The following is a 25021-nucleotide window of genomic DNA, read 5'->3' on the forward strand; positions in this document are numbered from 1 at the left end:
GAACTTGTGAGACAAAAAAAAAAGTTTTTATTACACTCGGAGACAAAAAACCCAACCTGATCCAGTCAAATTATAAACGTCTCACTTGATTGAAGTCACCTGTGGAAACACTAAAATAATAAAAAGTCAGTGACATTTTACGTCTGACTTTGATCACTACTGAATCGAGGGTTAACCTGATGACCGTACCAGTTGTACGACTGTGTTACCAGTTGTACGACCTGCCTTATTCACTGCTTTTTTCCCCATTTTTATCTATTAAAAAAATCAAATCAAATCCACTGATTGTAGATAAAACTAGATCAAACCCTGAGTCCGTCGGACTCTTTGACCCACTGTCTTACTCTCAAACCACCAGCTCAGATTTTATCAATTTGAAATGATGTTGATGCTGCTGCTGTGCAGCCCCCCCCCCCCCCCCCTCTTACACCCACACTCCTAGATTGTTGTCAAAACACTTTGTTTCTCTGCAAGTTGCTTTTTTTTTTCTTTTCACCGTCGGGCCTTGGACGTCCCTCTGCTGATCTTACGTCGTCATTATTTACGAGACAAAGTCCAGAACCGTGTTTGTCCCACACAGACTAGAGAACCTGAAGACTTTACGTGTAGAAATGTGAACTAGAAAGATAGAAGGTACAGTGTGTTTATATGTAAAGATGGGAAGCGTCGACCATAAGACACTGGACACATGCCAGACCTGTACATAGACGTGACACACACACACACACACAGACACACAGACACGTCACTGCACCAGATAGTTTTGTATGGAGTCTCTATGGTCTTGGCTGCATGCTGCTTGTTGTCCTACACTGTACATAGATGTTAATTTATTTGACACGACGTGTAAATGAGCCGTCATCGTCGGAGCCGACGCCACGATGACGGCGTTCATATGTTGCCATTTTCCCTCCGAGACGAGCAGTATTTTCTAGATGATGAGGAGCCACGGCTGCACGCTCTCATTTGTAAAGCTGTTAAAAAGTGTGTTTATATGAAATTTAAAAAAAAAAGAAAAAAAGAAAAGAAAAATCCATGCAAATGGAAGAACGTGAACTGCTGTATTTGTTGGTGATTCCTCTCGAGGCTTCTTCATCGTCACCAGGGTCGAGGTGGGGGGAGGGGTCGGAGGGTCAGGGGTCGGGGGGCGTTGTCTATTTCAGAGAGGCTCCTGAAGCTGTAATCCTGTTTGTACATTTGTGAATGTGCATGACAAATACTGTGGTTGTTACATCCGTCGTGGTGAAACCGTCTCTGCAGACAGAAGCACTTTGACATACTGTACCTGGGAAGAGGAACCGGCCTCCATCTGGACTGTATATATATATATATATATATATATATACACATGAAGTTACAGTCCAACTGATCTGAGATCTGCTTTTTACCCAGCATTCTCTGGGGCTTCTCTCTTGGAGAATCATTTGTACCGACCAGAACCTGTTCCCAGACGTTCAGTATGTGAAACCTGCAGACGGTGACGTAAAAACAGGGTTGATCTTGTACAGTCTCTGTTGGAGAGTTGGTCGTTGTCTCCTCCATGGTGAAATCATAAAGGCTCATTTCTGTTTCTACTGCTCGCAGAAAGCCCTTTGATGTTGAAGTGGTTGTCATGTCTGTATCTCTCTCTCTCTCTGTGTTGTTTGTAGCCTCTCTCTCTCTCTCTCCTAGTCAACTAAATAGTACATGTAGTTCAGTAGATAAATGTCCCTCTTTGATACGATACAAAATGCATTGTGGATAAATGTCAAGAGACAAAGAAAGAAAAATGTCTTACAGTCAGAACCATCCTCCTCCTCCTCTTCCTCCTCCTCTTCCTCCCTCTGTGACTTGCTTTTATCTGGTAATTTGTACGTCATGTGTATGACAAATAATTTTTCCTGATGGTATTTGTATTTCTGTAAACACTTTGGTGATTCTGTCATATTTGGGTTTTATAAACCACCGTTATTTTTAAAAGCCACTCTGCCTCTTGACTCGGTTTTTTTTTAATTCTGATTTTAATATTTGTACAGACTTAACTTTGACACTACATTCATGAGTTAATTCACCTCAACATCACTCTGACAGGCTCCACAGTGGGCGGTGAGATTAACCAGCTCTGGGGGGTGAAAAAAAAAGTTTTGATTTAACTCAATTATTCCTGATTAATTGTGTGATCCATCCACAGCGACTCGGTGAGAACCAGGATTTAAGAATCTAAATTCAAACATGTACTTGAAACAAAACAATTTCTTTGTCCTGCCCTGTGAAGCAAGGCACTGCCCCCGGTGGTCACACAGACTAGTACACTAGTAAACAGAGGTGCTACAAACCCTGTGTGCCGTTTGTGTGAACCAAACAACCGTCCAGTCAACTGCAGTCTACGAAGGTCACAACTGTGTTGTTTATTTTATGATAACTGATACAGGATAAATGTTATACATTCTATTTTAACACTGATATTCTGTTTTTATTTTCAATGTCAGTATGAAAAAAAAAATACGATTCAAAGTAAACATTTTGGTGAAATCATGAACATGATACATATATTGACTGCTTCATTATTATTAAACCAATTACAAATGAAGAACTCCTGGTTTCCCCCTGTGATAACTTGTTTCGCTACAACACAAAAAAAAAAAACAAACAAACAAAAAAAAAAAAACAGAGACGAAAGATACGAAATAAGAAAGAAACTACAAACACCAGGAGTTGGCATTAAAGAACCACTTCATCTTCAGATGAGTTCATGGACTGGAGCAGATGCATATGTGGAAACACATGATCCCTGTTGTATAAATGCACGTACAGTTAAGGATGCAATAATCTGGCCAGACAGACGGACAGAGGGGAAAAGGAGCAGGATACACACACATACACACATTTAACCTTTGTCTTTCCATATAAACACGCGTTAACCAAACAACAAGCAGAAGGCTCTCTGGGTTTAGAAGCTAAAAACTACACTTGACTTGAGAAAAAAAAGAAAAAAAAAAAGAAAAAGAAAAGATAAACAGACATTCACATTTCTGAAACCATTTTCAGCGTCTCACCGTTCCTCACCTGATTAGGTAGCTCCGACCGTCAGTCTCGACAACTGTCCCTGTTGTCGTGTGCCACCGGAGGAGTCGGAGTAACGAGGAGGGCGACCCGTTTGTGCTGTCGTGTCCAGCTCGTCCCTGTGGACCAGGGTCAGCGTCTGGTCACCTGCACTGTCCGTCTTGGTCCGAACTTCTCCGCCATCGTCATCACACTCTCCGAGCACTCGTCCAGTGACCTGCTGAGTTTGTTTTTTTCTGCCAGTTTCTTTGTCCACAAGTAAAAATAAGTGAGCGACATGTTGTGAGGAAGGGACGAGGAGTGTAACTGCAGCTGTCGTTGTTGTTGTTGTTGTTGTTGTCTGGTGTGTGAACGTCCAGTCAGTCCATGCACCTGTGTGTGTGTAATGCATGTCCGTCTCTATGCAGGCCTCACGGCGAGGCTGGCGCTTTGCTACCGCTGTAATGAACCTGGTATCTGTTGACCGCCTGCCCTTTGACCTCAGTGGACAGGCAGGTGGTCTTGCAGGGGATCATGTCCTCCTCCTCCTCGCCCAACAGCCAGTTCTGCACCGAGCGCTCAGCTGTAGCTGTGACATGATTGGACAGCCAGTCCTGGTGCCACTTGTCGAAGCGTTCGTGCTGATTCGCCGCCACTTTGTGCTGTGACTGTGAAGACAGAAAACACTGGTGAAGACGTGGAAGAACAAACAATAAAAAAACAACGTGCACGTCCAACCACCAGACGGACCAGGATCTCCTCATCAGAACCACAGTCTCCTCACTAACCTTCCTGGCTTTGACCAGTGCTCCTCGTCTGTACATGTAATCCTCAGAGTTCATGACAAACACCATCTTGTGGGTGTTGAGTTTAAAGCGACAGTCCAAACTGCCAGCGTTTTCCACGCCCAGCTTGCGGTGCCACTCCCTCCTGCAGCGCATCGCCTCCACCTGCCGAACCTGCCAGCGGCGGAAACGTCGCAGGTTCCTGAACGAACAGACAAAATAAAACATTCAGCAGGTTTCCAGTTTGTAGAACCTTCAGAGTCAACGCTACGTGAAATTACACAGTCACACTTGGCTTGTTCTGTTATTTTAGCATAAATCATATTATTTTTTCAAATTATATTTTGAATCAAACCAAACACAGCGGCTGTGAACGGACTTTAAAACAGGGAACATTCAGACTACGTCCAACCACCAGACGAACCAAGATCTCCTCAACAGAACCACAGTCTCCTCACTAACCTTCCTGGCTTTGACCAGTGCTCCTCGTCTGTACATGTAATCCTCAGAGTTCATGACAAACACCATCTTGTGGGTGTTGAGTTTAAAGCGACAGTCCAAACTGCCAGCGTTTTCCACGCCCAGCTTGCGGTGCCACTCCCTCCTGCAGCGCATCGCCTCCACCTGCCGAACCTGCCAGCGGCGGAAACGTCGCAGGTTCCTGAACGAACAGACAAAATAAAACATTCAGCAGGTTTCCAGTTTGTAGAACCTTCAGAGTCAACGCTACGTGAAATTACACAGTCACACTTGGCTTGTTCTGTTATTTTAGCATAAATCATATTATTTTTTCAAATTATATTTTGAATCAAACCAAACACAGCGACTGTGAACGGACTTTAAAACAGGGAACATTCAGACTGAGCTTCTCACCTGGGCAGAAACACGGGTTTGAAGAAGTAGCCTTCAGCCTGTGAGCACAGACTGGACTCTGTTCCGACAAACTGCTCCATGTAGCTGGACAGGCACTGACAGGACAAGGTTGACAGAGTTCACTCACTGACATCACTCAGGTTCACCTGGTCACTGAAACATCCTTACCTGGACGTCTAAAGGATCATCGGCCTGAGCCTCCTCCGTGTCCAGCAGCTCGATGGTCAGCGTCACCTCACCTTTGTTCTGGATGAACATCACCTGATCACAGAGACACACGGGTCATTTAAATTTCAGTCATCTGAACTGAGAGTAACACAAGAACAGTCGAGAATAATTGTAATTTCAGAAACAGATTTTTTTTTTAAACAAACAAAATGTTGCTGAAAACAAAACATCTTTTAAAAACACAAAATGTTGCTGAAAACAAAACATTCGGTCATTTTTGCTCATTCATGCTTGTTTTTTTTTTAAATATACTCGGTCATTTTTAAACAAGTCTTCATGCTTGTTTTTTTTTTAAATATACACAAAAAATGTGTGCACAACATTTCTGTATGTTGGTAAAAGTTTTAGGCAGGTGGAAATTTACTCTATACCAACTTCTTGCACCATTTCAGGCCATTCTAGGCTTTTTGGGCACGTCCTTATTTATTTAAGAGTATAAGAGTATGAAAGCTTTCATGGGTTATGCTGCCCTCTTGTGGTCACTAAAAACAAGCCCAATAGCCTGGCTGCACAAATCCACCTAAATTGAGTGTTTTCATCAGTCAGTAATTAAATAAATATAAAAGTATTTAAACCTTTTTCCATGTTACTTTATTTCTGTACTACAAAGAAAATATATATATAATATAATATATATAAAACAGATAAAATAGACAAAATGGAGAACAGGGGAAATATGAAACGTGTTTCCTCGTGTGTGCTCACCTTAAAGCAGTTCTCCTCAGACATCACCCTCTCAGCCTTCCACTGGTAGCTCGTTTCCCAGGCAGCTCTGACGCACTGTGAGGAAAGGTTCCCTCCCGCTGCTCCTCGCTTCCTCTCTGCGAGGTAAACATCAACTACCTGCAGACAGACCTCATCGCTCACGAGGTGCTGCAGCTGAGGGCGAAGAGAGTGGAGAGTCGAACGATGAAGCAGCAGAAAAATGTGGAAATAAAAAATGATTCAAATGTTTATTTTTCTTTTTTTTGTCTTACCTGCCGAATTATGTTGTGGATGACCTTGTCGATGGTGAAGCCGATGTAGGCGTGGATGGTGAACATCTCTCTCAGTGTGTCTTCATACTGTGTGGAATCCAGGTTACCATCCAGTAAACTGCGAACCATGTCCAGGAAGGCTGGGTAATACTCCTCTAACTCCACCTCACCTGCAGCAACAGTCGCACGTCAGCAACATTTATTATAAATATATTACAATTCTATTTCCTTAAAGTGAAAGTTATTAAAAAATAATAATGTGGTCACAGCACGGCGCCCCCATGTGGAGGACAGGGCTACAGGGCTCGTAGTTCGTGGCTGAACTCACTGGGCTGTTTGAGGCGGAGCTCCATGGCGAGGTCGCAGGCCTTTTCCCTCCGTCCCTCAGCCATTAGTAGGCGCTCTCTGCTCTGCTCGGCTCGGTGTTCCAGCAGCTGCCGCTCTGCCTGTCGGTAAACCTTCAGCAGCCGCGAACACAGCGTCTGGTGCAGCCGCAAGAAGAAATACCAGTTGTTGTTGACAAAGAACAGGTTGTAGACGCCATCCAGCTCCTTCTGATGCTCCGCCTCAGGGTCGCGCAGGTCTACTTTCTCTGCAGCTCCTCCCGGCCCCGTCTCCATGGGAGTGGATCCTGAGCCGGATGTGGAGGATCCTGCGGGCAGACTCGCCGTGCTGGAGGTGCTGAGGGCCTCCATCTCTGCAGGTTGCGATGGGCTGTAGCGTCTCCTCCTAGATTCACCGTTGACATGCTGCTGGGGCTGGGTCTGGGTTATGGATTGGTCAGGTGGTTGAGGATGGCCACCAGGGGGAGCTGCTGCTGCTGCTCCTGAGGCATTATCAGAATTTCCATTCCCTCCTCCTGTGGCTGCTCCAGCTTTACCTCCTTTGTCTCCTCCCTCCTCGGGCTCTGCCTCCTCATCCGTCCATTCTTCAGTATCACTGAGTTCGCCGCGGCGCGAAAAGAACAAGTCGGGGACAAAGTGCTGGATGATGCGCTTGATGTGGTCCTTGTCGTCTTTGTGGATGGTGGGCTGACGTTTGACGTGGTAAATGATGAGTGATGCCGCGTCCTCCAGGATCTGTTTGTCCTCGTAGGTAAACACCATGTGAGGCTCGCTGGGTGAGGCCGAACCAGAGCCGTTGCGTCCTTGATGCCCGACGCCACCTTCTTCTGTGCTCTGTTCCTGCCGCTAAAACAAAAACAAAACACAAACCGGAAATTGAATGTGAATTCATTCTTTATCTACAGTGTCTGGAAGTTCCTTTGTCAATGGTCATAGAACACATAAAAAAGTATTAACTTCAACTTAAGGTAAAGCAAAAATTATCAAAGATGAACTCCTCAAGAAATATTATTTCCTTGAAATAATATTTGATATGAGAATCGTCCTTAACCTCCAGAAAATCAAAGTCACGTCTACAAACTCAACATATTCACAGTCTTTAAAATCCACACTTGAACCATATTTTAAAGTTCAGATGTATTCACTTTAAAACTGTTTTTTATTTACTGATGTATTTTGCTTCAAATGAACCCATTATTATTTCACGTATCACACCAAGGTTCCAGCGTCACCGCGGCTGAAACAGACACAGGTCTCACTCACCTCATCATAAACGCTCTCAATCTCGTTGAGGAGACTCTTGGACCGCAGGGCTTTCATGTCGTTCTGTTTGAAGTTGACTCCCTGGTGGTCCAGAGACTTCAGGTACGCCTTCTCGTACTGCTCCCTCCATATTTTATTAAACCCTTGTTGAGCCTCTCTCCACTCCTCCTCCTTGGCCTTCAATCTGTATGAAGTCAAACACGGTTTAAACCACAAAAAAGTACAGGTACAGGCAACGTGAACTCACGTTGATTTTGAAAAGTTTTCATAAGGTGCAAAACTTTTTAGAGAGACCCATGAACACACACTCTTTTTATCGAGGTTCTAGTTGGGTTTCTGCTAAAGCAATGTCGCAACGAGTGAACAGTCACATTCCTTTGGTGCAGTCACGGAAATAGTTGGCAAGAAACACTTAGTAGAAGAGAGAGAGGGAGAGGGAGAGAGAGAGAGGGAGAGAGAGAACATTTTCATTGTCATATTTGTTTGCCGAGCAGAACTGTTTAGCTTTTCCTACTGACAGGTAACAGCTTCTGTTCTGGGTCTGCTCAGGGCTAAATCAGCCGAGTGCAGTGTGTGAGCAGCAGCTCAGACACAGAGGGAAATAAGTGACACTTTTTGACAGTAAACAAAGTGACAGATTTTAGAATTGGTAGAAATCCAGAACCAATAAAACTTGTTTTTCTTTAGATGTTTTGGTGACATTTCTTGACAGTTTAGTTGATGATGACAAACACTAGATTAAACCAGTAAGGTAAAAGAGGCTTAGAGCACACCCTGCTGGTATATAAAGGTACTACTTTAAGAGTTTTATTTTTACCCCAAGCTCAGATATATATTCCTAAGGCAATATATACAAAGGAAATCAACATTTATGTTCATCCACTTGATGTTAAACCAATGAGGATTTCTTTTTAAATGATTCCCAAAAAAAAAAAAACAGACAAAAAACAAAAATGTATCCTGACCTTTTGAGCACCACCGGCACAGCCGTGGCTGGACTCCTCTTCAGGCCCTCAATAATCTCAGGGGCTTTGTCTCCATAGATTCGGTACACAGCACGACGCTGGATGACCTCAGAGGTGCCGCCCAGACAGTCGTCCAATCTGAATCTCTCTTGATCCTCTGGCGAGAGGCGCGACAGCTTCTTCTGGACGCTCTCGAGCACTCTGATCGTGGCCAAGTTTGTTTCCAGAACCACGTCCAACTAGGAGTGGAGTTGGATAAAAATTGGAAAAAAAAAAAGACTGTAATTTCAACGTTCAGTAGGGTGACTAAAGTACTTACAGTTAGTGGTTACAGTTACAGGTAACACAACGTCTGACTGACATACCTCAAATCTTTCATCTTCACAGCGATGAAGCTGCTCCTCATACGGAGTCTTCTTTGAGCTGACAAATGTGGAGTCTTCTGACCAGGAGGGGAATGACACCCAGGTGTCGTTCAGCACCTGCGTACAGACAAGAATGAATGTGAGTATTGACCAGTAGAGAACTGGTTCTTGTACAGAACCTCATCCTATTGGTCTGCTCCCTCAACGACATCACTCACTAATTTCACAGACGCATTTGATTGATAATGTTTTTGTGTGATGTCATCACTCGATGCTCTCTTTAATGATGACGTGGTCTGATGTGTCAGGTCAAGTTCTGTACTGTGTTAATGTCAACATGCTTTCACTCCAGTGTATGAACCACGTCCATCCACTATAATCACATTTAGACAAAGTGTGAGAGTGTGCGGAGCCTCCAGTCAAGTGCGTTAGTTTAATCACTTTATTTGATTCATTTACACTTTTTATATAACTGCTGTATGAAGGTGTGTCTGACAGATTAGGATATCAAGGTGCTTAAAAAAAAACCAACAAATATTTGCAAGGCTGCTGTGTTCCTCTTTCTAAGGGATCAACAAACAATAAACAACTTAGACCAAACGCCCTGTTTAACTAATCTTATGAGAAACTACGCGTGGACGTACCTCCTTGCATAAGGCTGTGCGTCCGCTGCACTTCGGCTGCTGGTATGTTTTGGGAAGTGCTCTGTAGCTGGATCCCAGGCGTTTGCAGGAGGCGTAATCCACCTCCCTCCCGCCTCCCCCCTCCATGTAGCGATCCGACAGCCCTGACACAGCATGAGAGAGCTCTTTGTCCCCCAGAAAGGACTTGAACTGAGTGTACAGTTCAGGAAACTTCCTGGATGGAAATGAAATCATAAATGACAGACGAATTAGAAGAAGTGCAGACATCCCTTGGAGAAAGTGTTTCTTACCACAACAGATTAAAAATAAATAAATAAATAAAATATATTATTGATAATAATACCTTATGTAGATGTACTTTTGCAGCCATGTGTAAGTATTGGTCAGAACCTCTTTTTCCAAAGCTGACTGTGCTGTAAATAAATATTCTAACTTGTGGAATATACGAAGTAGACAAAACATTTTATATTATTGCCAGGTTTTTGTTTTTGTTTTCTTTGAGACACTTGAACTTTTATGACCAGTAATATTTAATTTTATACCTGGGTCAACAGACAGACATCCAGGTATAAAAAAGCAAAAGGAAAAAGAAGAAAAGAGACTGCAAGATGAAGCCCAATTTAATATCCATATATATAATAATGTCAGTACTTAAATGGATCCATAAATAAATGGACCTACTCGGCTGAGTCACGTTCCAACTTTAGAACTTATAGATAAAACTAGTCTTCAGCAATCTGCACAGACAATGAGACTGTAATTTGAACACATTTGGTGAAAATGAGTGCTAGTCTGGCACAGATGACCTACTGTGGTTTTAAGGTGCATCACACGGCGGTCATCGACAAATAAAATGACTTAATTGATTAATTAAAAATTAAAATAAAGTAATTATATATAACAATTATCCACCCCATAATCTTTCGTCTTCAACTTACCCCAGAAAAGGAGTAACAAGTTGTAGCAACTCTGCTCCAGATACAACTTCCTGGTTAAACAAGGCGATGCAGCGCAGGAAGTTTTCGTATACTTCCTGGCTTTTAAACAGACGCCGGACCTGAATAATTTGACAGAAAATGAGACCAACCTCATTATAGGACTCAGTCAAAACAACAAGGACCAGATGGGAAAAAAAAAAAAAAAAAAAAAAAAAGCAAAAAGAGAAATGCTGTAGCAGTCAATTATAAAAACGTCTCACCTTATCAAAAAAGGAGAACTCTCTTAAAACGCCATGTTTTCCCACTGACGCAAAAGACTGATCTTTGGTGCAGGAATACTTCATTTTTTTCTATGTTAAGCAAAGCAAAAACCAACAAATCATCACTAGCAGTGATTCCAGTTAATCATGGGTGATTACATCATGTAAGCAGCTACATATGTGATGTATCCTAGACTTTACCTTCAGTAATGGTGACATGTGCTGCAGCAGGATGGGTCTGGGCCTCTTTTTGTTCTGTTTGGTTATCGTGTCCTCTTCCTCCGGTCTCTTCAGCTGCTCCTTCCCTCCTGTCAATGAGCTCCCTGTGAACTGTAGCAGAGGACCTGACACTTCAGACAACTTTAATTACACAAAACGGTCCACAGAGTCTCCTACACAGGCTGCATGAAGAAGGAAGAGGGATAAATATTCTACAGTTGTCAAATTGAAAAAAAAAAAAAAAAAAAGAAACTCAATAGTTTAAATACACAAAATATATAGTTGTAGGTATTGAAATTTAAAGTTTAAAAAGGCATAGATTACTTCAAAGTCTGTTCTATGAATGACCTCCTCAGAGGGTGGAACTTTGTCTGAGTCCGTTCGGTTCTAACCCACCAGTGATCGTTTGGCATCGGGCAGAAATTGTCCAAACTCTGCTAGAAGATCTTCCTGTCCCTTAAAGAGGCTGGCCACTTTGGAGAACACCTCGTCTTCCGTCATCCCGCTGCTGCCTCGGCTGCCCCGACTCTCCTTCACCTCCAGCTGCTCCTTCTATTGAACATAAGGAACGTGATAAGACGGCAACATGATGTAAACACATGCTAATAACCTAAAACTTATGTGAGAACTGGACACTTTTGCTGCATTTGTGAACTACAATAAAACAACATGAGATTGAGCAGCAAACCGACTCAATTTCCTGAAGTACAACCATTGTTGTATAAACATAAATAGCAATACCTGATACGTATGAAGAATTTCTAGAAAGGCTCTGTAGATCTCTGGGTGGTCCAGAAAACGATTCTTGATTTTGTTAACATAGCTGATGGCACTGTCGAACTCTACTGGGCTCGTTTCTGAAGCCGGCGGAGACACAGAGGAGGTGGTGGCCTGATTCTGACCCTCTTTGCTCGTCAGAGGAAGAGAAAGTCTACTGGGAGGCTCTGGTGGTCCTGCTGAGGCCGAGGCCGATGCTGAGGCCGAGGCCGACGCTGAGGCTGAGGCCGAGGGAGGCAGGGGCTCCGACGGGGCAACCTTGACTTCAGTGGGACGAACGAGGCCAGCATCAATTTGGGAGGCAGAGGTACTACCTGAGGGTGTGGGCCCTGCAGGGGTGGTGAGACTCTTCCCCTGCTGGCCTGGAGATACCTACACAGATAAAGACAACAGGAAGACATGAAACTATGGACCAAACGAACAGTGACGACAGGAACTACTTTGTCAAAAAGATGCAAAAAATGATGGTGATCATTGTTGTTTAAACAACTTGTGAAAATGAATTAAAGAGTTTTGTGCTTCATAATAGCTGTGTTTTCAACCCATTCAATACTTCATTAACTTTTTTCTAACATACTACTCCGTTATGGTACTGTAACCCCGTCCTTCACCTCCTACATCGTTACACAATTCATTTTTATTTCCTCCTTATTATCCGGAGGTCTTCCTCTTTTTCATCCTGACCAACTGCTCTATTTTTCTCATCCTTTGTTAAATAAATACACACGTCTTCCTCAGTGATCATTCAGACTCTGCAGCCTTATTTTAAGAATGTTCGACATCTGCTGTGCCTTTTCTGATTCTGTAAAAGAATTTCTCTGATCATAGAGTCCGTCAGCACACATTTCATAGACATCTATTCGAGTCCTCGGCACTTCATCGTGACTGTACTTGATCTGCGTTATAAAGATTTTTACTTAGATGCGGGAATAAAGCAGCGCTCATGAGAAATGATCCAGTGATTGACTTAAATGCACTTTGTGTTTTTATGAGCGAACAAATTTAATTTTCTCTCAGCAGGTCAGTAGGCCTGTACATTATCATTGAATGTACACATAAATGGGGTCAAGTTTAACATTTTATTTTTATTTTATATTGTTCATTGTTGGAATGTGCTAAATAAATATTTTCATAATTTGTAATTTGAAACATTAATATTAATTTATGCGATTGCAGTGCCTTGATTTGACTGCGGTTTAGTCCAAAGTCATAGCCATAAATGCAACGGTACTAATATTTGGCAAAATCATTTCTTTCGGTGTTTCGGCTTTAGGCCTTGGTTTCCTCATTTTCGGTTTTCGGTTTCGGCCAAAAAATTTGAATTTCGGTTCATCCTTGGTTCACGAATTAATTCAAATTGTCTAACTCTCCTCCACACTCTATATATATTCTGTCTGGTATCTGCTGACCTTTATTTTTTTTTTTCTTCCCTACAGTGCGAACCTCCACCTTTTCTTCTTCTATTCTATTCTCCCTACTCTCGTCACAGATAAATGAAATATCATCTAGAAACATCACTGTCCGTGGAGCCTCCTGCCCGACCTGCTGACCGTCTGCAAATGTAAAGGGCACAAAGTTTCTCACTGCCCCACCACTTCCCCTCAACACATCAGTCAACACTGCACGCACACACCACTGTTTTATTACTGTCCTCATCAATGTCCGCACCACTCTCACATAGTTCTCTACCATTCCTGATTACCTCGATCTGTACCACCATCTGTTTTTTTGTAAATAAACACCGATCTTACCTTACCGCACTCTCAATACAAAAACTAAACTTGCAGCACTTTTCGGCACAAAAACGGACTGTTTAGATGATGTCACTGATCATGACCACTTGTCTAAACTTTTCCAGGTTGTTTTAAGCATAATTTAACTAGTCCCATTTATGGACACGCACTAAACAGTAAGATGGAGAATGGTTTAAACTTTTGGAGACATCAATAACAAAGTGTTTGCTAATGCAGTAAACAAATGCCAAAGATTTTGGATAGTTTAGTGTAATAACAGGACTTAAAACAACTATAGGATTTTTTTTCTCACTTATTGAAAAGAGAAGAAAATAAAGTTTAACTGTGACCACTACAATTTTCACTTAGTAAAATCTGATGGTCTAATGTGTTCCTCGTACTCTAATGCATAATAAGAGGGTAAGAGATCTAGAATATTTCTTGTTTGTGTCCCATATTAGGTAAAACATGCAGTTCAACCGAGATTTTCACTTCTGCGTTTCTTTTTTTTTTTTTTAAATACAATGTTACGCAAGCAGAATTGTATTCATTTTCTCTTAGAACTTGAAAAAGTTCTGCAAACATTGGTAGCAATGGGTCTGCTTTAGATTTCATAGGACAAGTCCTTCATTCATTTTTCACAAAGATGATTCAATTCTTGGGACATGAATGAAGCACCGGTTTGAAGAATTAATTTAACTTATCTATAAGGCATGTGTTTTACCTGTACAGAGAATGGAGATTGCAGGAAGGCTATTCCATTCTTGGGGACCTCTATCCGATACCCTGGTGGAAGGAAAGCATTGAAGCCCAAAACTAAATCTGGGTGTCCGTGGAAGAGCTGCGACACTCGGTTAATCACCCCTGGAGTGTCAATGCTGATGAGAAGAAGAGATCGAATTAGACATTTCCACAACATGGGTAGCAAAGGAGAACAAATATGTTCCCTGGAATGCTGCACAACACTGACAACGTTCCAATCAATGAGTTTAACGGCTTAATTAAGGAGAAGTTATAATCACATGATTGACATCTAAATGTAACAATACAAAACAAACCCAAAGTGTAGCTGCAATTTCACACTTATTGTTAAGAGGTTTAAAATAGTGGCACCACCTCTGGCTAGTGGCGATTTGGTGAGTAATTATACACAGATGTACATTTAAATATTTAAACAGACATGTCCTCAAAAAAGGATAAGTAAAAGTCAACAACTCCTGGTACTTATCCTGGGAACGACAAAGGTCAAGAAGTAAGGTCTGCATCGAGGCTTCAGTGGATCACGTGAGCGCTCGTTGTTAGAATAAGTACCTTTGTGACTTAAACTCTTTCATGATGTCAAGAAACTTGTTGTATATGCCAGGGTCATTGGCAAATCGAATCTTCACTTGGTCCAGATACGATAAGGCATCTTCAACCTATGATCAGAAATGAGAGAGAGAAGAAACAGAGATCATCACTGCAGCAAATCATTATTTTCAACTCACCCGAAGGTTCATGCAGCAGGATTTTACATCGACTTTGAACAAAACTTTTGCTCATCCACACTTCAGTGAGACACATATTCAACAACTCATATAAAAAGGTTCAATACAAAGTGATGCCGTGTGCAGCGGGCACACACTTTAATAATTAAGATTAAAGTAAGTAATTGTTTTTTTTAAATTACATTTTGAGGTGAGAGGTCAGATCACATTAAAAGTGCATATCTTAAATCACAAGTGTCAGGATTATTGTGTGACTACAGATTACATACAAAATGGGACTGGCATTGAATGCCTTCGTTGAAGCAGTGGGAGAACGACCTGCTCTGCTGGTTTCTTAACTAACCACAACCGTAAACACCATTTGCAACCAAAGCCTTAATTGATGGTCATGCAAAATAATCACAATGCCATTTTAAAGAAAATTAATTAAATTTAAGTCCACAGTGCTTACGATGGACAAGGTGACTAAGGCGTTAGATAAATTTATGGGAAATAGGATGTTGGGAGCTGGAACTGCCAGGTTGGACAGAGTTGGACCCCAAAGGAAGATACTAGCGGACAAAGATGTGGTGATTGTGGGCAGAACAGGGAAGGAACAGGTTGCGATAGAATGCTGACCATACAAAAAATAAATGGACAGCCTCGGGGAAAGGTTAGGTTAGCTAGACATCTCGGTCTATAAAAATACAGTCAGGCCACTCTAATAAATATCAGTAAAAATCTCATCCAGAAATGTAAGGGTATGATAACTAGTTTAAGGAATATAACAAGTTTTTCAATCAATCAATCAAATCCACAGGTATATCTATCTATCTATCTATCTATCTATATATATATATACATATATAGATACAGAAAATACTAAAAAAGTCAACAAGTCTATTTTCCAGTATTTCCAGCACCGTTTATTGCTGTTATGGTTGACAGATTGCTAAACCTCTCTAGAGGTCCTCACATTCAAACCCATGGTTTCCAATTAAACTAATCTTTTTTGTGATCGTTTTTGTGCTGTCAGACGAAACCAGAGAATTCTGACAAACTCTTCACGATCAGGGAAAGAAGATAATAAGTTCACACAACATAATGGTCACCGTGGACACTGACCGGTGACCTTCTTGCTGTATGGCAGTAGCACTACTCCATCGCGAGTCTCCAAAAGGTGCATTATTTTGTACTTTGTACTCTGTACAGGAAGTAGCGACATTTTTTTTCAACCGGAGTTGGTTTCTTGAAACAGAGGCATTTTCAGTCTGGTTAGATGAGCCAATGTCGTTTTCGTTTAACGAACCTGAATCCGATTGTCGACCGTGGTGACTGCTCAAATAAAAGATACAAAATAATTGCATCTCACATTTTACATCATATGAAGAGGGTGGCAGTTCGGTCCTCCAAGTAATTTAAAGGCACAACAACAGATATGTGCTGTCTATCGCGGCAACGATCAACATCTACCTTCTTTTTTTTAAATTTATTTATTTATTTCTGTATCAACATGAACACACTTTGGCGTATACAGTCCAGCCCCATTGTCAGCTGAAGTGCTTCATCAACAAATGGAGTAGTTAGTCGTACGAGCTGCACAACTAACCACTGTACATATAAATAAATAGACGAATAGCAGACCGTCGAGCAGCTTTTGTTCGCCCGAAACGCGATTTGGTTTTTTTTTCTTTTTAATCAAAACAATTCCAACTCGTTTTAGTTACGAGGAACGACGTGTTCACACACACACAAAGCGCAGCGAGAAATAATCCACATCTATACTGGTGTTGTTTGGAGCTAACATTAGCCCGCGGCCAGTTAAGTGACGATAATAACTCCCAACAACACTTACAACACACACACATACACACACCGACCACGTATATGTTTATTCGGTACGTTTATAGCCACAGCAGATCCCTGACTATCAGTCTACGGTGTTGGCACAATCCGTATGATCGCCTTTCAAGCACTGCGATAACAAAGCACCGAGTAATGAAGCAGCTAATGAAGTGAAATAGCCGTTTTCTTGTCTGGCCTGGCTGACGTCCCCCACTTTGTTCAGGGTGGCTGAAAAAAAACGAACAAGGAGGAACTTCCCACTAACAGGGCTTGAGTTAACGTTGGCTCGCAGCGGCTGTTATTGACACCGCAAATAGCAAACTGTACCACTCGACCGTCACTCACTGCGTTCGCCATTCACATCCATCAAACACTGCGCCTACGTTTAACATTAAACGAACCAATGTTTAACAATGAATTACTTTAGACCGGCCAGCGAGCTAACTCCTGTTAGCCAGTCTCGTTCCTCCACTACTCTGTGAGTGAACAGCCTCAGTATCCTCGGTGCAGCGAACAAAATGGTTGTGACTCTGAAGGGGACTTTTTTCCCCTCCTTCTCCTTTTGTCGTCTTACCTTCAGCTTCTGGAAGTGCTGCTGCTGCACTTGCTTTTGTGTTATCACGTAAGGCTTGTCTTGAATTTGGTTGATTTGCTTCGCAGTGCTGTGCGCCTGAATCTTCGCCATTATCCCGGCGACAGGAGGCTCGAGAGCCGCGGCCACAACTTGAGGGGGGGGGGGCTTCGGCGTTACCTCCAGTTAGTTTGTGGGCTGAAACCAAAAAGCCTTCCTCTGGGTCGAGGAGCCGAGCAGCCAGCCGAGCAGCCAGCCAGCCTGCCTGCCTGCAGCCTTACTTCGCCTGGCTGGCTGGACAGTGTCGGCTGTGAGAGCTGAGAAGGACGGAGTGAAGGCTGATGACAGAGCCACGCTGCTACTCGCTGCGACTTTGATTCAACATCGCCGAAGAAAGAAAAGAAAGAAAAAAAACAAGCGCAGGAGATAAGTGTCAGAAAACGAGCAAAAGAAACAATGGTCGTCGTTTGTCGTTTTTTTTTAAATAACTACTGTCTGTCTCTTTAAATTCGGCGGCAGCGGTCTGTCTAAGCGTCCGGAAGCCAGAGGAGGAGTGAAAAGGCGAAGAGGGGAAAAAATGTGAAAAAATTCAAGTGCGCAGCCGCAGCGATGGGAGGAGCTGAGTTCGGAAGAATCAGATTGCTCCACTCCCCCTTCACTGCTACAAAGGAGCAGCATTTTGACCGTGTTATCGGCAAAAAGCTTTAAATAAAGGAAAGAAAGAAAGAAAAATGTTTGCACTGAATGGCTGAACTACTCAGAGAAGAGACCATGTCCCTGAGCGATATCTGTTAGAGACACCGCCATCGTTCACAAGTTAAACGTGTGTCGTCAATGAAGCATGTACTACCGTGTAAGAAGCAACGTAATAGATGAGTAAAAACTAACACAAACGACGAAATCAATAACCAATGCGTTTGATTTAAAATAAAAAAATTGAACAAAGACCAAACGGAACTCACCGGATCCTCGATGATTTGAACAATAACCAGCTCTTTATGCCTTTGAGTAACAAGACTTGTATTGTTCAGAGCTAATTGTCAACAGGTTTTAAGTTTTCCATTTCATACTTTTCTCAGGCTCCTCCGGATATGAAGGTATTCTGACTTTAATTGCTGTTTTAAAGTTGACATATTCCATAGGTTTTAATTCAAGTATTTTCCAGTCAGATCAGTAACATTTACACTGACTTTTTTCTGGAAATTTTATATACATATCATGTAAGTCCCTTAGCTGTGGATGCACCAAAGGGTCAATAAGGTCACTCATTATTTTCACTTCCAAAATACACAGTTTTTGCCTTTCTTTTTTTGTTAACATCAGTTTAAAGGATCAGTACAGCGATGTATTTATGCACATCATTTGACAGTGATGCATAATATAAAGACAGAATTTCAATAGTTTGGTGACATTATGCACATCATTTGGCAGTGATGCATAATATAAAGACAGCATTTCAATAGTTTGGTGACATTTGTTCATGAAAGTGATGGAGTTAATGAGAATAACCGGGTACTTCATTGTAGCTGCAGTGTTTATTATGAAAAGTCGACAACACTTTCTGTATAGGACAAAGACAAACTTCAGGTAAAACATCACTTTTACTGTAAATCTTTATTTAGCATAGACTGATACACAACAAAGACAAATTCAACACTGTTTCTCTGAAATATAATTTCTGACGTAACTCATCGGGACAGTTGTTAGAATTTCACATGAAATATTAAATGAAACACGTGTTAGTTCTCTGTTGCTCGGCTGGTGCCCGTTCAAATGTTATGGTCGTGAATCTGTGGCTTGTTAGTTTAACACTCAGTTCATCAATGTTGAGGTTTACACGAAAATCACATCTCATTTCTTTTAAGTGTTTACAAACCAAAAGTTACTGCAATAGTGGTACTTATAAACTAAGAATGCATGATGAACAACTTTACAATTTGTTTAAATCACCGTTACAAAATGTAAACATTGTAAAAAAAAAAAGAAAAGAAACAAAAGCCTTGGAAGTGAACAAGACGTACTACTACAAGACAGGAGGGGGTATTATTTCATGATATTGTATTTTATTGGTGCAAACATATTATAAACAGTCATCACAATCTGAGGCAGAAAAAAACCCTGCAACAAAACTGCCAACTCACAATGTGGACTACCACTGTTGTGACGCCTGATAAAACCATAAGTGATTCTTCTTCTCCTAATAGCTACCAAAATGTGCACTAATGGTAAATGAAGATAAGATGAGCGTGGCCTCGGGGGCCTTTCTATGTTAAAAAGCCTCATTATTAGTTTACCTTGGTCATCACTGTGAGAATTTGCCAGAATATGAGAGGTTTGTGGAAAAAAAAAAAAAAGATAAGCGTCATATTGTTAATCTGTGAGATTTCCTTTTAGGACCGTTTGCAGCTTCCATCTTTGCAGCCACTGCTGATAAGTCAGACCTCCTTTACTGAGCTCAGGGAGGACATGCTGAGCTGGTTGATCCCACCTGCACATATGGACAGACACAACAAACAATTAACAATTTTTAAAAATGTAATCAAAGTGTGGTAACTATAAAACAGTATAGACATGCTGCAACTATAGTCTCATTCTGTTTATTTAGTTAAAAAGTCAATAATAATAATAATAATAAAGTTAATAATAACATGCCAGTAGACAGTATCATGCTTATTCTGTCTACTGCCATCTTTCTGATTTCTGTGTGAACAAAGGCTGGATTTAAAAAAATGCATCTTACTTAACAAAATCAATAATAATAATAAATTTTATTTTTTTTGATTTTTAATAAATCAATTATTAAAAATAAGAATATCTGATAAGACCAATACCAAAAACAGACCTAGAGCTACTTTACAAAAACTGCCTTACCAATAGGATATGGCTGTTTTGACCTGGTCCCCGTAGGAGAGACCCTGTGAGCAGCGTTGGGTGAGACCTTCAGCTTTTGGAACCAGACACTTCAGAAGCTTCTGATCTTCCTCCACGATCCTGGACAGCAACGCTGAGAAGCACATTAGACAGAGTTAGCAGCAGCACTGGTCGCCCCTTCTCCTGGTCAGTCGCTCCTATTACCTTTTGGATCAGAAGCATGCAGCGTTTCCATCTCCTTTTGTGTTTTCTGTCGAGTCACTGAGTGAAGCTGCAATAACTTACAGAGGAAACGCAATTCAGCCTGCAGGGAGCACGCCTGGAAACCGAGCTCCTCAGGAGCCTGAAGTAGGAGTAAAAATATAAAAAGTAACTTATACAGAACAGCTCAGAGTAAAACAACAAAGGATTTTCATTGGGCTGTTGCATTTTAGTTCACCAACACATTTGACTCACCTTGTACAGAGGGAAACCCAGGCTCTGACACATGTTGTTGAACGACGGTGACTGTAAGCGATTGATGGACAGCGTGGATGCAGGAATCCTCTGTCCTCTGAAACAACAGCAGGTTAGAACGCACGTTATAATCAATACAATTTAAAACACCAGTGTGGACTGTAGGTGGAGCCATTTAACAATCCTGAAAGTTTCTTTACCTGCCTCTTAATTTTAACGTTTAGTTACAGTAACGTAGCAAAACTTTCAGATGAAACACAGTGGCAACATTTGTTGTTCAGAGGGTTTACCTCCCAGAAAAATATTTCCTGGATAACCGTAAATATATTTCATCGACAGCAGACTAAAGTGTTGTGCTCTTACCCATCAACAGTTCTGCAGTCTAACGCACGAAGTGAAACCATTCCAAGTTGTTTGGCATCCTTTGAAATCAAGTTCCTCAGACTGTCTGCTGCAGTTGTGACACCTTCAAACGTTGGCACCAACTCGTCCTGGATAAATTCTTGCAACTATAACAAAAACGGGAAATTCTTTCAATATTTTACATTTCTATCCGGTAACACTTCTTTTTAAATAAACAGGGAGGGAGGTCATCCGAACCTGTCTCTGCTGAGTGATGAGCTCGTTCTTGGCCATGGAGTTTCCTTTTATCAGACCCCTGAGCTGCTCCTGTCTTATATCCTTGAACAACAGCAAACAACTTTTAATTATTTGTGCTTTGAAATACTCACATTATCCACTCACAGAAATAAAAAATATGCCTATCAGCTTTTTTTTTTTTAATCTTATACTGCAGGGACGTTAGCATCAGGGAGGAAACAAGTTTGAAAACCTCAGTGTATGAATGCTGATTAAAAAAAAAACACTCTCAGAGTCACAGAAAGTCATTGATAGTCTTCACTCTCACCACGAGTTGTCTGAAGTCCAGGATGCTCTGCCACTGGCTACGAAGGCTTCGTAGCGCCTCCTGGCGGCTGCGAGCGTGTTTGTCCATTTGAATACATTTGTCTCTGAGGTATTCTCTGGCTGCCATCTGCATCACACACTGTAGCTCCAGCCCCAGGACTGACCTGGGAACAACACGGTGTTTAAGAGTGTTGGTTGAAAATAATTGAAAATAAATAAATAAATGTTGAAAATAAATAATTTATATTTACTTCTTGTTAATGTATATTATTATTATTCTGATTATTCCAAAATCAACAGAACTCACAGGGCTAAGGCCTTGTTGTCGAGCTCATCTGTTGAAGCAGACAACTCTTTCTCTGCCTCTGTCCTTTGAGCCTGCAGCTGAATTTTGAGCTGCTGGACTCTGGAGCGGGTCCGAGCGAGTTCCACCACACTCTGCTCCAACTCCTCCCATGCATCCTGTTAACAAAAATGTTGTATGGATTGATCATAAACAATAGGAGCAACTCTTCCCATGCATCCTGTTAACAAAAAAATTTTATATTTTGTATGGATTGATCATAAACAATAGGACAAACAGTGACATTTCCTATTTCAGTTTTCAGCTTTTAAAAATCGTAGAATTACAAAAGTACTGGTTCAGTTTTCAGCTAAAAATCGTAGAATTACAAAAGTACTGCAGTGTAAGAAAGTAGTTTGTGTAGAACCTGCAGCAGAGTCTTAACAGGTGGCAACTCTTTTTCTTCCTCTGCTGACAAGTCCAGTAGGTGATCGCTTTCAAAGCGGAACCTGTGGGAAAATGACAAAGACAGTATCCTCACCAAACCCTAGAGCTATATGATCCAGAATGATAACAGATCAAAAATGTGTTGCTTTCACTCACCGCAGAGCTGACAAATTCTGAGTGACATCCACAGAGGCCATCTTGTCTTCCAGTTCCTTCTGTTCTCTGGAAGCTAAATACTGTAAAGCTGAGAGGATGTGGCTTGGAGGATAACAGCTCCACATGTTCTGGTACAATGACAACAACAGGGTCATTTAGAGCGAAAAGCAAAGACAAAATGTCCACAGGCCAAAAAATAAAATATATGGAAATGTGACTCAAATAAAGACATAAAGAGAACAACCTCCACAGCACTTAACCAGTAATGAAACATGGCAGTCCTCTGTCCTGGGTTCATGCTAACAGAGGGAGAGGGGAAAAGAAAATTATTCTGATAGGAGTTTGTGAGTAAATAACTTGCTTTTTGAAAAGTAATGTTCTCACTGTTTGGCGGTAGACTGTGCAGAATGTGTTCTCAGTTCACTCTCCTGTAAAGACTGAAAGAAGTGAACCCTGTGGTCGCACAGCTCTCTCACTTCCCGCTGTCACAAATAAAAAGAAGCAACAAAGATAGTGAGATTTAATAACTGCTCAAGTAAAAAAAAAAAAAAAACTAAAATATACTAAGATATTTCCAAACTGGCACAACCTCAAACATATAGATATTATATATTATACAATAGCTTTTAACACACTTTAAATTCATTAAAAGTCATGTGAACTTTAGACATGCCGTACCAGAACCAGGGCCTCTGCCGAGGCTTTGACATCATCACTGTCGGTGGAAGACTTATCGAACAGAACTTCATTCTCTGATTTCCTGCAAAATTTAAGAGAAAGAGAACATCTTTATTTAGTGATGATCACTACATGAATGGTATCAATTTATACATTATATTATTGTTGTATATGGATACTTTAATTTCTATTCCGCTGCTGTACCTGGCCATTTGCTCCAGTGCTTGGCACTGCCCATTGATTTTCTTTATGTCTTCTGTCAATTGGTGGGAGTCGGAGGCATGGCGCTGTCTGAAGGCCTGGAGAAGAAGCTCTCTGTGCTGGTTGTCCTCCACTTGTGCCCAGGAATGGCTTATAGATCGCTCTGTTGAATAATTACAGTGTTAAAAATGAATTACGAAAGGTCATCTAAAAATGTGTACACAGTAAATGTAAAAGTTTGACAAATGGACAGTGATGGTCTGACCTTGAACGGCCGATTGCTCTTCTGTCCCACTGATCTGAGAATCCAATTGACTGATCTGAGCTTTTAGCTGCTCAATCTCCTTCTGGAGGTTTCTCTTCCTAGCGGCCTCGCTCTGACCCTCAGCCTGTTTATGCTGAGCAAGCAATAACACAAAACAGTTAATCTACCAACTTTGTTCCACAATTAAGGATTAGTTACATGGTTCGGGAGATAGTAAAGTTGGGAGTAGAGCTTGCTCACATACCTCTTTGTCAGAAAGTAGAGCTTGCTCACATACCTCTTTGTCCTGAAGAACTTTGTACCTTTGAAAACAAAGTGTCAAGGAAACTAGGAAGCTACAAGAGGTCATGGTTATAAGTGATAAATTGTTTTATTACATTTTAAATATTTAAAAACTAGAAATAAGAAGTTAGAAAATTTGGAGAGGACAAGCAACATGGTTTCTGACAATGAAAAATGGAGCAGTTTAAATAACAAAACATTGAAGTATAAAACAACTTCTTCTCATCACTAAGCATAATTAAAAAAAATTCAAGCCATTAGCAAAATGTCACAACATAATTATGTATTATTTCAGCTATAAAAAAACGTTTTTGGTTTTTTTTTGTAATATTCCCAGAAAGTGAAACGTTGTTTTTTTTTTTTGTAATATTCCCAGAAAGTGAAAGGATACCACTGCAGGTTGCCACGAATAATCCTCACATTCCTGAAAGAAAATATAAGTAAAGATATTATAATTGCTCCAGTTGTGTGTAGGAGTTGTGATATTCTTTAATTATACAGTGGGATTACTGAATCAACTAACCTCTGATGGTAAATATGCTGGATGACATACTTCCATATTGACTTTCCTGTCCCAACACAAAGCCTGGAAAAAAATGAAGGCCGCTATTAGAGAAATGCTGCAACTTCAGGTCATTTGCAGATCGACTTATTAATGTGAGTGGCTTTTGGGCCGGCTGACACGTACGTTTTCAGATAACTGTCATTAGGCAGGCTCTCCGGGGGAAGCTTGAACTCCTCTGTTGCCCAACGCTTCAAGTCCTGCACCAGGTTTCTGTCCGCCATCCCGTTTCCTGACGCAGATATAAGAAGAGGCTGTACGTTAATATTTTCAGCTAGCGAAGTTTACTTTAAGGTATTACCCACTGCCTAATACATCAGATATTTGACCTTACATCTAGATATTTCCTCTCTATATTAAAATGTCCCCATGTCTATACAACAATATTTGTATAAAAACATTAAACTTACCGCCGTAAGATTCACTTCCGGTTGTTGTGAACACTTCCGGCTTGGATGACGATGTTTCTTAAAGTCATATTGCCTTTATTTTACTTTTTTTTTTTTACTTTTTTTTTTTACAAGAAGTTATATTTTTAACATGAATCCATAGAGGTAAAATCGCATCATTTATAGACTCAAAGTAAAGATTGTCCAAAAGTTAATAAGAGGCAGGCAGGCTATAAGAAATACAAAAAATA

At 41.1% G+C, this 25021-nt stretch overlaps 3 protein-coding genes across 5 annotated transcripts in view; 1 reads left to right on the forward strand and 2 right to left on the reverse strand.

Moving 5' to 3' along the window:
• Positions 1-2647, forward strand: part of xpr1a (xenotropic and polytropic retrovirus receptor 1a) — a 50058-nt gene extending 47411 nt beyond the window's left edge. Inside the window, exon 16 of the mRNA XM_008330281.3 lies at positions 25-2647. The gene's annotated coding sequence lies outside the window, so the exon portion shown is untranslated. The remainder of the gene's footprint in view (positions 1-24) is intronic.
• Positions 2365-18262, reverse strand: sin3b (SIN3 transcription regulator family member B). Of its 2 annotated transcripts, none has more exons than XM_008330294.3 (19): positions 17278-18262; positions 14704-14810; positions 14117-14270; positions 11624-12031; positions 11279-11434; positions 10865-10993; positions 10664-10753; positions 10404-10522; positions 9466-9679; positions 8822-8938; positions 8457-8695; positions 7492-7675; positions 6213-7074; positions 5885-6054; positions 5613-5786; positions 4848-4940; positions 4680-4774; positions 4269-4467; positions 2365-3689 (listed from the first exon to the last, which is right to left on the reverse strand). In XM_008330294.3, the coding sequence occupies exons 1-19, from the start codon at positions 17386-17388 to the stop codon at positions 3453-3455; spliced, it is 3858 nt and encodes a 1285-aa protein (XP_008328516.1). In that variant the 5' UTR covers positions 17389-18262; the 3' UTR covers positions 2365-3452. The 2 variants fall into 2 exon arrangements, with proteins under 2 accessions (XP_008328516.1, XP_024920103.1); XM_025064335.1 differs by lacking the exon at positions 17278-18262 and adding an exon at positions 17126-17265.
• A 547-nt stretch (positions 18263-18809) lies between these two features.
• haus5 (HAUS augmin-like complex, subunit 5) lies at positions 18810-24836 on the reverse strand. 2 transcript variants are annotated; one of them, XM_025054218.1, is made up of 21 exons: positions 24792-24836; positions 24508-24613; positions 24343-24405; positions 24211-24243; positions 23815-23839; positions 23538-23670; positions 23276-23435; positions 23072-23153; positions 22778-22875; positions 22638-22692; positions 22394-22521; positions 22218-22299; positions 22013-22031; positions 21815-21950; positions 21509-21671; positions 21202-21282; positions 20965-21110; positions 20602-20698; positions 20350-20488; positions 20146-20278; positions 18810-19762 (listed from the first exon to the last, which is right to left on the reverse strand). In XM_025054218.1, the coding sequence occupies exons 2-21, from the start codon at positions 24603-24605 to the stop codon at positions 19645-19647; spliced, it is 1989 nt and encodes a 662-aa protein (XP_024909986.1). In that variant the 5' UTR covers positions 24606-24613; positions 24792-24836; the 3' UTR covers positions 18810-19644. The 2 variants fall into 2 exon arrangements, with proteins under 2 accessions (XP_024909986.1, XP_008328526.1); XM_008330304.3 differs by lacking the exon at positions 22013-22031 and having other exon boundaries at positions 18811-19762; positions 21815-21969.
• Between the last annotated feature and the right edge of the window lie 185 nt (positions 24837-25021).

The sequence above is a fragment of the Cynoglossus semilaevis genome, chromosome 2, assembly GCF_000523025.1.
Source record: "Cynoglossus semilaevis isolate Cse_v1.0 chromosome 2, Cse_v1.0, whole genome shotgun sequence".
Taxonomy (NCBI): Eukaryota; Metazoa; Chordata; class Actinopteri; order Pleuronectiformes; family Cynoglossidae; genus Cynoglossus; species Cynoglossus semilaevis.